Source organism: Myxocyprinus asiaticus, chromosome 2 (genome assembly GCF_019703515.2).
Source record: "Myxocyprinus asiaticus isolate MX2 ecotype Aquarium Trade chromosome 2, UBuf_Myxa_2, whole genome shotgun sequence".
In the NCBI taxonomy this organism is placed as follows: Eukaryota; Metazoa; Chordata; class Actinopteri; order Cypriniformes; family Catostomidae; genus Myxocyprinus; species Myxocyprinus asiaticus.
Window position 1 is genome coordinate 21,307,657 of NC_059345.1, and position 14,242 is coordinate 21,321,898.

The 14,242-nt window shown below is 39.2% G+C and overlaps 1 protein-coding gene across 2 annotated transcripts in view; it reads left to right on the plus strand.

Annotated features, from left to right (window-relative positions):
• The window catches only part of LOC127412973 (ephrin-B3-like), a 102,769-nt gene extending 89,724 nt beyond the window's left edge, over window positions 1–13,045 (plus strand). Inside the window, exons 4-6 of one of the 2 annotated variants that reach the window (XM_051649730.1) lie at window positions 2,760–2,852; window positions 5,330–5,398; window positions 8,971–13,045. In XM_051649730.1, coding sequence (XP_051505690.1) covers window positions 2,760–2,852; window positions 5,330–5,398; window positions 8,971–9,392 — 584 coding nt within the window. In that variant the 3' untranslated portion in view covers window positions 9,393–13,045. The remainder of the gene's footprint in view (window positions 1–2,759; window positions 2,853–5,329; window positions 5,399–8,970) is intronic. The other variant, XM_051649739.1, reaches the window with a different exon arrangement.
• The last annotated feature ends 1,197 nt before the right edge of the window (window positions 13,046–14,242 follow it).

Consider the following 14,242-nt stretch of genomic DNA (forward strand, 5'->3'; position numbering starts at 1 on the left):
GCGTAGTGAGAACAGTAGTAATGGTTTAGCATCTTGCAGCTGTAAACAAGAAACATAGATGCCACAAAACACTTTTAAATGCATTAATGACTGGTTGTTCAGTCCGGTCTTGTACACATTTTGCAGATTTACTGGAAATTCAGTTGTCACTACCTCATTTTTTCAGGAGTGAATTCCGTGATTGTCATTTCTGAAAATAAAGAAACGTTTTTCGTACAGAATGGGATTAAGTACTCAGGTGTGGAGTGACAACCGTAATTACCTGCAGTGTGTACGTGACCTTTTATTATTTCCACAAACAGGGAGGAGTCACAGCCATAAGCATCTTTCCTTTTCTCTCTCTTCACTCTTCTTTTTCTCACTCTCTCTTTTCTGTCAGCTACTTGCATGTTAGATCTTTCCATGACCTGTTATCGTCCCTCTTCTCAATCATACCAGCAACAGCTTGTCAAAGACCATCAGTGTCTCCCTTCTTCCCTTACTGCCTCACTCTCTCTCTTGCTCTTTTTCTTTCCATCTTACCAAAATGTGTCAGAATATCTAGAAGTTTTAGGGTTTGAGATAACTTTGAGTATTCTCGCCTAGGGAATATCATAGAGTTAGGGAAGGCTTGGGGTCTGCGACTTAAAGGTTGTTTTAATCCAACATTATATATGGTCCGAAATATTTTGTTGATCAAAAGCAAATATGATCCTTCTTAAAACTTCCTGTATGGTTTTCACAACACGTACATCACTTTGTTGTATCTTTTATATGTTTGAAGCATGTTTAAAATAATACATGTATATACATTTTTCAAAATTTTCAAAAATTTGTTTAAAGTTTGGACTGTTACAGTTTGACACACAATTTTGTTATTTTGCACATTTTCGTCAACTAAATTGTTACTTTGGTAGACGAAAATTATGTGGCATTTTAGTTAGGGTAAAACTGAATAAAATGAATGAATATGACATGACAAAATATCGACTAAATGTATTTATTTATATATATATTTGTCTTCATGAAAAAAAAAAGAGGCTTTCCATCCTTTTGGGATTCTTATTTCATCTTATTGGTCTTATTGTTTCTCTCTCTTTCTCTCTCTCTCTCTCTCTCTCTCTCTGCAAAGACATTCTGTTGTGAGTGTGAGTGAGGGAGTGAAGAAGAGGGAGAGATGAAGGTGTGAAGGTCTCTTTTTTCACACCCTTGGTGGGTCATCGGTGGTGATGTTATTCTGCAAGCCCAGGGATATTGTTTTTTCTCTAAACAGAGGAAAAGGTTTTAAAAAATCCACTCAAGTCTACCATAGTGGGATATATTTGAAATGAAGGAAGGAAAAGGAATCAAATCAAGAGATATTGAGCGATAGGATGAACAATTTCAGGAGTGTGTCTTTCCTCCATTTCATTTCTTTCTGTCTCACTCTCTCCATCCCTCTGTAAATAAGATCTGGCACTCCCACTTACATCAGCTCATTATTCCTCTCTCTCTCTCGCTCTGTCTCTCTCTCTTTCTCATTTAAGATGGCCAGGCCTTATTACCACGGAGAAGCAGTCCTGTCTTTAGCCTGTGCATCTGGCCCACATGTAATCAGCCGTCAGCCGCTTTTAGTTCAGCCCACATGCATCTCGCATGACGTCCACCTGTAGCTTGCATCTGGACCACGCTGGCCCACTTAGGCCCATGTAGCTCACCAATATAATTTATCAGGATCCTGCCAGTGTTTTGCAGGCAGAAAAATGGGTCCTGGATTGAGAGAGTTTGTGTGTGAGTGATGGATGCACTTTGAGGAGTTTTAGGATGTTAAATGACCTCCTCTGGGACTGGAAATTATGCCTCATTAGAGCTGTACCATGGGCAGAGTGACATTTATGTGTGTTAATCCATATAAGATCAAATATCTACACAGAATGACTGTGTGTTAGGAGAACAGTGATTGCTATAATATTCTATATAGTGGTTGTGCTATAACCTCAGTCACCTATGTATGTCCACAAAAGCATGCTATCATACTACACATGCTATTTTTGTAGTATGCAGTTTTATACTGTGTACAGTATGCAATTTTTTATGCATTGAATACCTGGATGATAGACTAAGAATTGCTAAAATGTGTAGTATTCAACCAGAGCAAACTGTGTGAGATACTGTATACCACAATGCAATGCACTTGACATTAATTTTCAAGAGTGACAAATAAATAAAAAGAAAACACAATTTTTATCTCCATCTTGAATCATTATTTTGACTAGTGTAGTCTGAATCTCGAACGAGTGACTCTTATGAGCCGGTTCTTTTGAATCTACAATGAGCAACATACAGCAGGACTAGTGTTGTCCGATTGTCGAACGAGTGACTCTTATGAGCCAGTTCTTTTGAATCTACAATGAGCAATGTATGGGGCAACAATTGCAGTCCGATTCCCAAAGGAATGACTCCTATGAGCTGGTTCTTTTGAATCTACAATGAGCAACATACAGGGCGACTATTGCAGTCCGATTCTCGAACGAATGACTGCTATGAGCCGGTTCTTTTGAATCTACAGCGAGCAAAATACAGCGTGACTAGTGTAGTCCGATTACTGAACGAATGACTCTTATGAACCAGTTCTTTTAAATCTACAGTGAGCATCATACACAATGACTAGTGTAGTCCGATTCCCAAACAATTTACCTTTATGAACCGGTTCTTTTGAATCTACAGTGAGCAACATTCAGTTTGAGTGTCTTTTTGTATGATAAACTGTAATAAAAAGTAATAAATCTCTTCTTTTACAGCTACATCAGACGGGACACGTCAGGGACTGGAGAGCATGAGAGGAGGAGTTTGTGCTACACAGGGCATGAAGGTGGTGCTGAAAGTGGGACAGAGTGAGTAACACACACACACACTCTTGGGAGCTTATCAGCAGACAAAGCCAGAGGGTTGGTCACCTGAAACAGTTACGGGTGCTGGATTTGCTGAAACAGAAGCTCAGTAAAGAGTTTCTCTCTATGGCACACATGACCACATTCATGACCAATAGCTTTTGTTTACACACAAACACAAACTCTGTCCATCCCTGTTAGTTTTCACTATTAAATTCTAGAAAACAGCGGTAAGTAGTAAATCCCAACAGACTGTGGACATAAGTCCCTGAGCCATAACAGTATTGCATACACACTCATATCTGTTTAGTTGAGTGTGTGTGTGTGTGTGTGTGTGTGTGTGTGTGTGTGTGTATACAGTTAGTATCAGTCATGCCGATCACGCAGTCACTTGTACACTGTTGAATGAGTGTGAATTCACTACAGCTCAAAGAAAACATTTTATTATTTTTCTTTGCTTTACTTTTTTCTCATTTCTTTGTCTTCATATTTGGATATTAATTTGTATATTTCTTTTCATCGACTCTTATTATTTACTTTTCTTCAAAAACATTCAGACAATGCTCTCTCTGTGTATTTGTCTCTCTCTCTCACTCTAACTCTAGTTGTTATCTGCTTTGTGGCTGAAAGGTCACGTCTGTTTTGTTTGTCATCTAAATAAAAGCTGTTTCGGTTGGAGATTTCTGATGCGATATTCCAACACACACATACGCACACTGGCTGTCATGCCATTTTGACAAGCATGACAGTTTGCCATAAGCTCAGAGATGACTGTGTGCATATGAAATGTTGGTCTGGCTTCTAAATCGTATGTAATGATTGCATCACCTCTGCAGTAATCCCTTAATTACATTAGTGAAGACTTTGACAATATTATGACTTGAAACATATTAAGGGGCCCATATTCTTCAATTTTGTAGCATTTTATTTTTTTTCATGAAGTTTTAAAATTATATTGTAAATATAATGTAATTACATTGCTATTATATTATAGCATTATGTAATTATAACTTATGTTAAGTTAATAATAAGTTAATAATAATTATATTATAACATTATAATGTTAATCAAGGTTTCTTGTACCATGTAGACTTTTCGAGCTACATGCTCTTCATCATACTCAAATTACACACAAAGAAACACACCCATATATACAGTACCTATGAACAACAATCAAGAAATCACATGACATCACATGCAAACATTATCATTGCATAAACATAACATTATTATTATTGCATAGGACACAAGTCTCACAATCAAAAGGTACACTGTACATATTTACAAAAACATCAACAAAAATGTCTTACAAATATAGCATAAAATTTATATAAAATACAAAGTATGTAGAAGAAATATGTCAACTGAACATTGGCTAAACCATCAAGTGTGAGCACCATCATACTGCCATGTAATAGATACTGACAACAGGTAAATAGAGGTATCAAAGATCATGTAGTTCACATGTTGAGACAAATACACCACTAAGAGAGATCTAGGAATACCCACAGTTCCATTAAAGAAAACTAATATCCTACATAAGAAGAAATTAATAAATAACAATAGGAGAAGAAAAAAATAATAACACTTAAAATGACAGCAGGTCAATCGGAGAAAATGGCGTATATCAAAATCCTCATTGAGGTCTTTTGGTGATAATGTATATCCAAAATGCAGCTCTTTTGAGTAACTGGACATTCATATCACCTTCTCTCCGATGTTGTTTAATAGCTTCAATGACAATATATTTCAAAGAGGAAACTGGATGATGTACTAGGGTAAAGTGTACTGCCACAGAACTTTTTTGATCATGATTTCTTATAGAACTTCTATGTTCTGAAATTCTAGTTTTAAGAGACCGATTTGTCTTGCCAATATATGACAAGCCACAAGGACACTGAAGCATGTATATGACATTGGTCGTCTTGCACAAGATAACACCCTTAATAGTACAAGTGTTTTTTGTTGTTGTTTTTGTTTTTTATCCCCTTTTCTCCCAATTTGGAATGCCCAATTCCCACTACTTAGTAGGTCCTCATGGTGGTGTGGTTACTCACCTCAATCCAGGTGGCAGAGGACAAGTCTCAGTTGCCTCCACTTCTGAGACAGTCAATCCGCGTATCTTATCATGTGGCTCATTGTGCATGACACCACAGAGACTCACAGCATGTGGAGGCTCATGCTACTCTCCGCGATCCACGCACAATATACCACGCGCCCCACTGAGAGCGAGAACCACCAATCGTGACCACAAGGAGGTTACCCCATGTGACTCTACCCTCCCTAGCAACCGGGCCAATTTGGTTCTTAGGAGACCTGGCTGGAGTCACTCAGCACACCCTGGATTCGAACTCGCGACTCCAGGGGTGGTAGTCAGCGTCAATACTCGCTGAGCTACCCAGGCCACACAGGTGCGTGTTTTTTACGATTTTTGATACTGGTTGATTACTAAACCATTTCACTCTATTGCTTGTCTGTAGGTCCATATGGCCTCCCAGCCAAGCCCCCCAAAGCCGACCCAGCGGGCCGTATCAACAACCCAAATCCAGGTAAACACAGCTGCTTTCAGTATCAGCTGAGGACACATCAAAATTTCACATACCAAACAGACACAACATTAAAAAAAGAACAGAACTATCTCAAGGAACAAGGGAAGGAAATGACAGATGGATGTAGAGAAACAGCCGTCTTGACGCTCGGGTTATTTTTGATATATTCCACCCTTCTGTTTGTTCTCTCCTCCTCACTCTCCCTCTGTTCTGCATCGTCTTTACAGGCCTCGCAGCCGCGGACTGGAGGCTAAGTGTGGTGGGGTAATGGCCGCACGGGGAAAGATAAAAGATGAGAGGAGGAAAGAGCTGTCGTTTCTGAGACTTATTAATGCCATTAGTTTAACGGCCTGGGTTTAGTTGGTCCTGAGAGGAAGAAAGAAACAGAAAATGAGAAGGAGAGGAGGATGATTAGTGTATGATGATAGAATGAGAAAATTACTCAAACTCTATGTTTGCATGGTTTTGACATGTGGGAGCACGAGGATGCTGCCTTGTGTCTTATTCTATCTGTTCTCTAACATACATACAAAGAAAATAGTGCGAAACAGAGAAAGCTTGTGCGTCTTAAAATCAGATCTATCTACAGTATCTAGCTGTCTATCTGTCTGTCTATCATCATTTCAGGTGGAGGTGGGTTGGGGGGGCTGCAGACCATTATGAGCACAAAAACACAGACAGTCATAGAGACACGGAGCGAAGGAGGAGGTTGAGGAAAGGAGCGAGGGATGTAGAGAGAAAACGAGAGGAATTGTGTCAAGAATAATGATGGGCCAATTGAGTGCGCCTGTAGAAAGATCCCTGTATTTTTGACCACTCCTGCACTCGGCAGGGGCTCTTATTGTATCCTGCTGAGATCACAACTACACACATACGCCCCGCACCCACTGAAACATCAGCTATGTCCAGCTAATTGAGCACAATGGTCATTTGTTCTATGTCTTGTACTTAATGTGTGTTTTATCAAACCCATGTACCTTTCCAATCTGTATGTCCCATTGCCAATGAGACATAGTTTGCCTCCTTAAAGGAATAGTTCACCCAAAAATTTTTATTCTGTCATCATTTACTCAAACGCAATGTGCCAGGTTCAAATATGTGGTCTGTCATTGACTTGGAAAATAGCAAACAAGTCACATAAACTACATTTAGTAGTCTGCGGTGTGAACGCTCATTAAAATTTCTCCCTTTGTGTTCTACGGAAGAAAGGGTTTGGAACATGAGGATAAGTAAATGATGAAAATGTTCATTGTTGGGGATCCTTTAATAAACTAGAAAGCCCAGAATAAATAACAAAGCCATAAAACTTACATTCCATTTAAATAGAAGAGATGGCTTTTATTGCACCGTGCCTGGTTAGGACACAGCATTACAGTAAAGTAGACCTCCTCTGAAAATGACCATTTTGTATTTAGCTAGCAGATCTATATTGTGAGGGTTTTATACATTCAACTGAAATTCTTCAGTTTAAAGAGCCCAATCAGACCACAGCATTTAGATTGGCTTTCATTTCCCCTGTGAAATGCCTCCCACACTCCATAATCCTGTTATGTAAAGATAAATGACTAATATAGCATCATAGATCCCACATCTATTAAAATTCAGTGTGTGAAGCAGCAGCACATAAACCACATTAACCATTGCTCATGTTTCCATGTGTGAAAAGTGTTATTATTATTATATATATATATATATATATATATATATATATATATATATATATATATATATATTTTTTTTTTTTTTTTTTTTTTTTTTTTTAAACAGTCCTCTTAATGTTTTTAGGGCAAAAATATGAATGATAATAAACCTCCAGCGTCAACCAAACTTGATATAATAAGAATCAATTATCATGGTCTAGCTTAGTCTGTTCTTACTCTAAAGGCACATTCACACGAAAAGTGAACATTTGCCACAAACATGACTCTGAATTTAAACTATGCATTCCTGTAGACCTATTCACACATTGGACAAAAATTTGATGATAAAACAAGGTTTTTGGCCAGAATGTTTTTTTGTTTCACTCTGCCATTCGTTTCACTTTTTTGTTTGTTTCGTTCTTGGTGTGAACAGACCATAACATTGTGTCCAAACACTGACCATTGCCTCATCTCAACTGTTCTATCTCTTGATCTTTTTTATTCTAATCTATGGTTTGATGATTGTGGTTCACATCTTCTTTGCCAGACCACAGTATCTACTCATGTGGCTGACCGCAGGCTTAGACTGTGTGTGTTTTACATGTGTGCCAAAACGTGCATGTTTGCAGAAACCCAATCCACCTTGACTCAGTGTGATCTGAGCCACTGGTCAGTGAGTTCAGAGAAAAGACCACTACTCTGCAATGTCATCCAACTTTATTCAAATTTCAGACAGTTTTAGTGAACATGGCTCTAATTGGTTCAGTTTGATCTGTTAAGGACATGAACAAGCCAATCAAATGGCTAGATGACTGGCCCAGTTTAATTTGTTCCATTTGACTGGTTAAAGTCATTAACTAAAGTAGCCCATCAGATGGTGAGATAGATGTAGAAAGGCGATGCTAAAGGGCAGGATGTGGCAGCACTAATGAACCTGCTACATCAGACTAATACTCATGTAAGTGTCAAAGGGCACTTCTCTGGAGTCCACACTCTAATACAGGAACAGGTTGAAGGTGGTCATTTCACTAATGGGTGTCATCACCAAATGCAATCTAGAAAGACTCAAAAAAGTTTCCCTAATGATATGCATTGAAACTCAGAAAACTGCTAAGCGAAGACATTGGATTTCCTTTCTGCACAATTTCTGTGACACTAATGTCAGCAAACAAAGTTGCAAATATAACTAGATAGGTAACGTTTGTCAAGACAAACTGATGTTGGCTTGAAAAAGCCTTGCCTTAAAGATTAAAATAGTTTAAGCTTGAAGTTTGAAAAATGTACAGGCCCAACAGTTAGACAGACAGGACTTCAGATAGATAGACTGACAAATAGAACGATGGATGGGTGGATGGATGGATAGAATTTACATTTTTGATCATCCGATACAGGAAAACCAAAAGTCTTATTAGTTAGAAAAGTCATAACAGCCCAAGTCAGAACAGTCTGATGGTCTGTGCCAAGTTTGTTCTATGTTGTTTGAAAGCTCTAAGTGGAGTTACATTTGGAAATATTGGTTTTGGTTTAGGGATTTTGGAAAAAACCCAATAAGCTTAGAGTTTAGAACAGTACATTGGCTTTTTCAAGAAAAAATAAAGACTGTTTTAAACAGTAATTCCCCATTTGACATTGGTTGGATAAACAGATTGTCCTTCCCCAAACTTACACCATTAGTTGAGCCAATGTTGCTGTGTTGGGCTGGTCAGCTTGTTTTTAAAACAACATAAAGATGCCACTGCATATCACTTTAGGATAAGTGAAAGTATTTTAACATTCCAAAAACTTACACACCTTTAAACTGAATCTTACATCACATTTGTTCAAAGAGGCTATATCTATTGAGGGACCATTTTAGTCTCATTGTTTTTTTGTTTTTTTTTTACAAATGTTACATTTTTCAATTTGTGTACCAAATTCTTTCTCTGTTTACAGGTGCTGGAAACAACACACATCCCAAAATTCCCCCTAGAGAATCGGGTGGAGAAAATGGTCCCCTCCCTCCCTCCAACATTGCCGTTATCGCGGGTGCAGCTGGAGGTTCTGCCTTCCTCCTTCTCGTCACTGCTGTGATCTGCGTGGTGTGTTACCGACGACGACATGCCAAACATTCCGAGTCGCACCACCCTCCCCTTTCGCTCTCCTCCCTGACATCGCCCAAACGAGGCTGTGGCGGTGGCGGAGGAGGCGGCAACAACAACGGCTCTGAACCTAGTGACATCATCATCCCGCTGCGGACTTCTGACTCTGCCTACTGCCCGCACTACGAGAAAGTCAGCGGGGACTATGGCCATCCAGTCTACATCGTACAGGAGATGCCCCCTCAGAGCCCTGCCAACATCTACTATAAAGTATGAGAACCAGAGACGACCTTAACAAGACCACACCAACCTTAATGACTACCTAAAACCCACCCCTAGCCCCACCCCCGCAGTTCACCATGTGACTGCGGCATTCTGAGTCCCTTGTAGATCAGATTCTTTTACCTTCACACACATTTCTCCTACACAGACTGTTTGGGGTCAGGTGTGTGTGTGTTACCATTCCTCGCAACTCCCCCCAACTTCGGCCTTTTATTAGAGAGAGGATGTCCTGATGTGAGGGCCTCCTTCTCTCTATCCTCCCACAGGGAGAAGTTCGTAAAGCTAAAGAAGACCTCCTGGAATGATTCAGCCAACTGAGTAAACATGAAAACTCCCTTTATTGGAGGAATTCTGAAGCACAAGCATCAAAACTTTGTCTTTTCTGATGTACTTGCAAAAGCAAACAAAATAAACCAACAAAAAAGAAAAGAAAACTCAACTTGTTCAAACCTAGAAAGACTTCATGTGAACTTGGACTTTTAATGCTACATTTACTCACAAATAGCAGTCTAGTTTGTGTTACTACTCCTCTGTCGAGGGGAGGGGCCATTGATTCAGCTAATCATTACACAGGGCTGCAGTCACGTGATCTAGGACCCATGTATTTGATTGGTGGAGTTTTAATGGCGTGGAGAATCTTGTATATTTTAATAACGTGTGTATTTTGTGAGTGTGTAGGATAAATATTCCGATACTGCTGTCGCACATGTTGCAACCAGTGTGCTTCAGTAAAACGTTTGTGTGAGTGCGAATGAGTACAGTGTTAGCGTGATCATGGATATGCGTGTTTGTTAGACTGTTTTAAAACCAAAACACAAAATATGAGTGAACATCAAAAAAGTGTTTTTATCATTTTCAACACATAGATTATAATTATATATGAATACTAAGTCAAATCATTTTTTGATTTTTTTTCCCCATGTAGTTACTGTTCCTTTGCTAGGCCTAATTTTTATTAAAAAAAAAAATACGATATGCTGACCTTGTTTCTTCCCCTTTTGAGTTGTAAATTAATTTAATACTTTTATTCTGTTGCAGAAACTGAGTTTGATTGGTTTTGTTTCCCCCTCATTTTCCTCTTTCCCAGGAGTCTCCTCCACTCTACACATATATTTTTATAGCTCCTTGTACTCTGATGTAGTTTTGAAGATAGACCTTGTTTGTGAATGTGTTGAGGTAGAACAATCTGAGAGTTGTTTTTTTATTATTATTATTATTTTTAAAGGCGCTTTTTTTTTTTAACAAAAAGGGGGGAAAAAATAGAAAGGAGGGAAGAATTCGAGGGGGTGAATTAAAAAATAATGCATACTCCGCCTGTTGGGAAAGAAAACGAATGAGCAAGGAAACTTCTAGAAAGACTATGAAAGAATTGCACATTAAAATAAAAAATAGGGGTAGGAGGTGGGGGGGAGAAGAAAAGTTGTTTGAAGGAGGATAGAGAGAGAGAGTGTTGCGAAGGAGAGAGGGATGGAGAGAGATAGGAAAGGTTTTTAATAAACTCTTGGAAGAGCTCGTCTGAAACGGTGGAGGAGGCAGATGTGAGCACGGCGGTGTTCTGAGGTAGAGAGACAGACGGATGAGGGGAAGAAAAAAACTCATTCTCTCTGATGGACAACAGGATAGATGGACTCACAGAATTACTCTCTTACAGACACACAGTGCTCTTTTTTTGTTCATGCAAAGTGAAGTGGAAATATTTCAAGTCTCATTTCAAATTCTTGAGAATCTCCGAACACGTCTCAATATAATGCAGATGTGAGCATACATACACACTCGGAGAATGACTCAATGGCCGTGGCACACAAAAAAAGCTCTTGTAAAGAGAAACAGTCAAACGCACAGACCGAATACACAGTCAAAAGCCATTCTGATTGGCCATATATGCTAGTTACCTCAACAAATAGAGTCTGATTAGCATTACCCTTAATTTCACACTTAAAATATCTCTCTTTCTTTCACACACACACACACACACACACACACACACACACACACACACACACACACACACACACACACACAATCATGCAGCTCTGTAACAAACTGTGTGCATCTCTGTTAGTGCCAATCTCTCTTAAGCCCAAAACACACTCTACACAAGTACATGAACACAAACACGTCCAGCACCGCTAGCTCGATTTCATGCATTGTTGCATTCTGAATGTTTCTTTATGAGTTGCATTCTCAGTGTGGCCACTACTATAGCAGGCATTAGCATAACAAATATCTCCTTCTATGGTTGGTTGTGTCTTTCAGGTCAGTTGTTTTGGTTGAGCAGCAGTTGTTAGCTTCCCAAATAATAACACATAAATTTCATTACCACCGCAGAATGCAAGTTATGTATGTACAATGGGACTGCGCATTTGTATCGGCCAAACATTTGCGTCTCCATTTCTGTACGTGCAGAAAGTACGTTTCTTGCCTTAAGAGTGTTCTGTTACACTGCCATTGTCACAGTGTGTGTAAAGGAATGTTAGACGGTAGCTATGAAATACACTGCATACACACTCAAAAATAACAAGCCATTCATACACAAATATGTTGGTAGTCTTTGCAGATGTGTTTTGTGACTGATGCTGAGTCTGAACAATCTGTTACTGTTATCAATCTGCCTATAAAGCCTAATTATCTGTCTTTCAAAAACATTTCATTTTGTATCACTTTGCTGTGGAAAAACTATGTTTTCCTGTCACATTGATGTTTTCTCTTACACAACAATTGGATTTTGTTACTTCAATATCAAGTTGCCTAATGTGGAGGTGTTACGTTTGTTCAGCACTGTTGTATTTGTGGGCTGTTTCATACATATTTAAGCGTTCAATTTTGGTTCTTTCCGAATTATGTTAAAGATACTAAAAGAATCCATGAAAGCCATGTCTCTGACCCTGTGCACATGGACTTGAATACGTGTGCGTATGTGTGCAGATGTGTGTGTGTGTGTGTGTGTGTTTGTGGGTATGTCCAAAACACACAACTGAGATGCCGTGGACATCGTTCAATGACAGACCGACGTGGAGGGGAGTGTTTGCAGGTGCTGTTGAGTTTGGATGAAACAGCTACATCACAGAAGACACATGAGGACACACAAACACACTCTGCCCACCATCATCCCTATTTTGGGTCTTGTTTATCGAACATCTGGCCTCAGAAAGGTCTTTTCCATTGAACAGTTCTTTGTGCACTTGCTTTCGCCATGAATGCTGGGACTAGTATACTGTACGCAGACAAAAGCGGGGGACGAACCACAAAGTGTGTATTTTTTAGAGAACGCTTCAGTGTGTGTACGTGTTTCTCTGTGCCAATAGCCAGTGGGTGGTGGCCATTTTAAAGAGCTCCATTCCTCTCCAGTGATGTGTTCAGATGTTTGTAAAACACCATGTTTGTGTGCAATGTTTTCTTTTCTGTGTCCATTCCTCCATCTTCCTCCCTCCCCGCTCTCTTGATTTCCCTCCTGCATTCATGCCATTTAAAAGGGTTAAACAACTAATACATTCCTTTGAAGAAATGTTGATTAAAACACACACACACACAAAAAATGTTTAAGCTGCATTCTTTGATCTTTCAAGTGCTCTTTATATTTGCTTGTGTTTGTATGCATAGAATTACACTGATCAGGAACAACATTAAAACCACCCACCTAATATTGTGTAGGTCCCCCTCGTGCCGCCAAAACAGCGGCAACCCGCATTCTGAGATGATATTCTTCTCACCACAATTGTACAGAGCGGTTATCTGAGTTATCGTAGACTTTGTCAGTTCAAACTAGTCTGGCCATTCTCTGTTGACCTCTCTCATCAACAAGGTGTTTCCATCTGCAGAACTGCCCCTTACTGGATGCTTTTTGTTTTTGGCACTATTCTGAATAAATTCTAGAGACTGTTGTGTGTGAAAATCCCAGGAGATCAGCAGTTACAGAAATACTTAAACCAGCCCATCTGGTATCAACAATCATCCATGCGATTATCTAATCAGCCAGTCATGTGGCAGCAGTGCAGTGCATAAAATCATGCAGATATGGGTCAGGAGCTTCAGTTAATGTTCACATCAACCATCAGAATGGGGAAAAAATTTGATCTCAGTGATTTGTACCGTGCATGATTGTTGGTGCAAGATGTGCTGGTTTGAGTATTTCTGTAAATGCTGATGATCTGGGATTTTCACGCACAACAGTCTCTAGAATTTACTCCAAATGGTGCCAGAAACAAAAAACATCCAGTGAGCGGCAGTTCTGTGGATGGAAATGACTTGTTGATGAGAGAGGTCAACAGAGAATGGAGGTTTGAACTGACAAAGTCTATGGTAACTCAGATAGCCGCTCTGTACAATTTAGGTGAGAAGAATAGCATCTAAAAATGTTATTCTGAGATGAGGGTTGGCGCTGTTTTAGGGGCACGAGGGGGACCTACACAATATTAGGCAGGTGGTTTTAAATGTATGTGAACATTTACTGAAAATGCAACCGAATGGGACTTTTATTATACTTCTTTCTTTTTACTTTGACTCAACCATCAATCACTCCTAACAATTTTTTTTTTTTACCTTCTGTAAATTCAACATTGATTTTTACCGTCGCTATTCATTGCCAATAGAGCAATGAATATGTTCTTTAAATGTACAGAAATACTTGCAACTCTTTTCGTATTATTTAGTCCATACTGTATCTCCCTCTCTCTTTTATTGCTTTCCTTTAGATCGTACTGTATGTTTCTAAAATACCATTCAGTTGCCAAAGCAACCATTCCACCCAGACAACACTTCAATTTATTTAAAAACTCGCAAAATCTGGTACCGATTGTCCCCGTGAGGTTGCCACATATAGCTACTGGTAATGCTGAGGCAAAGAC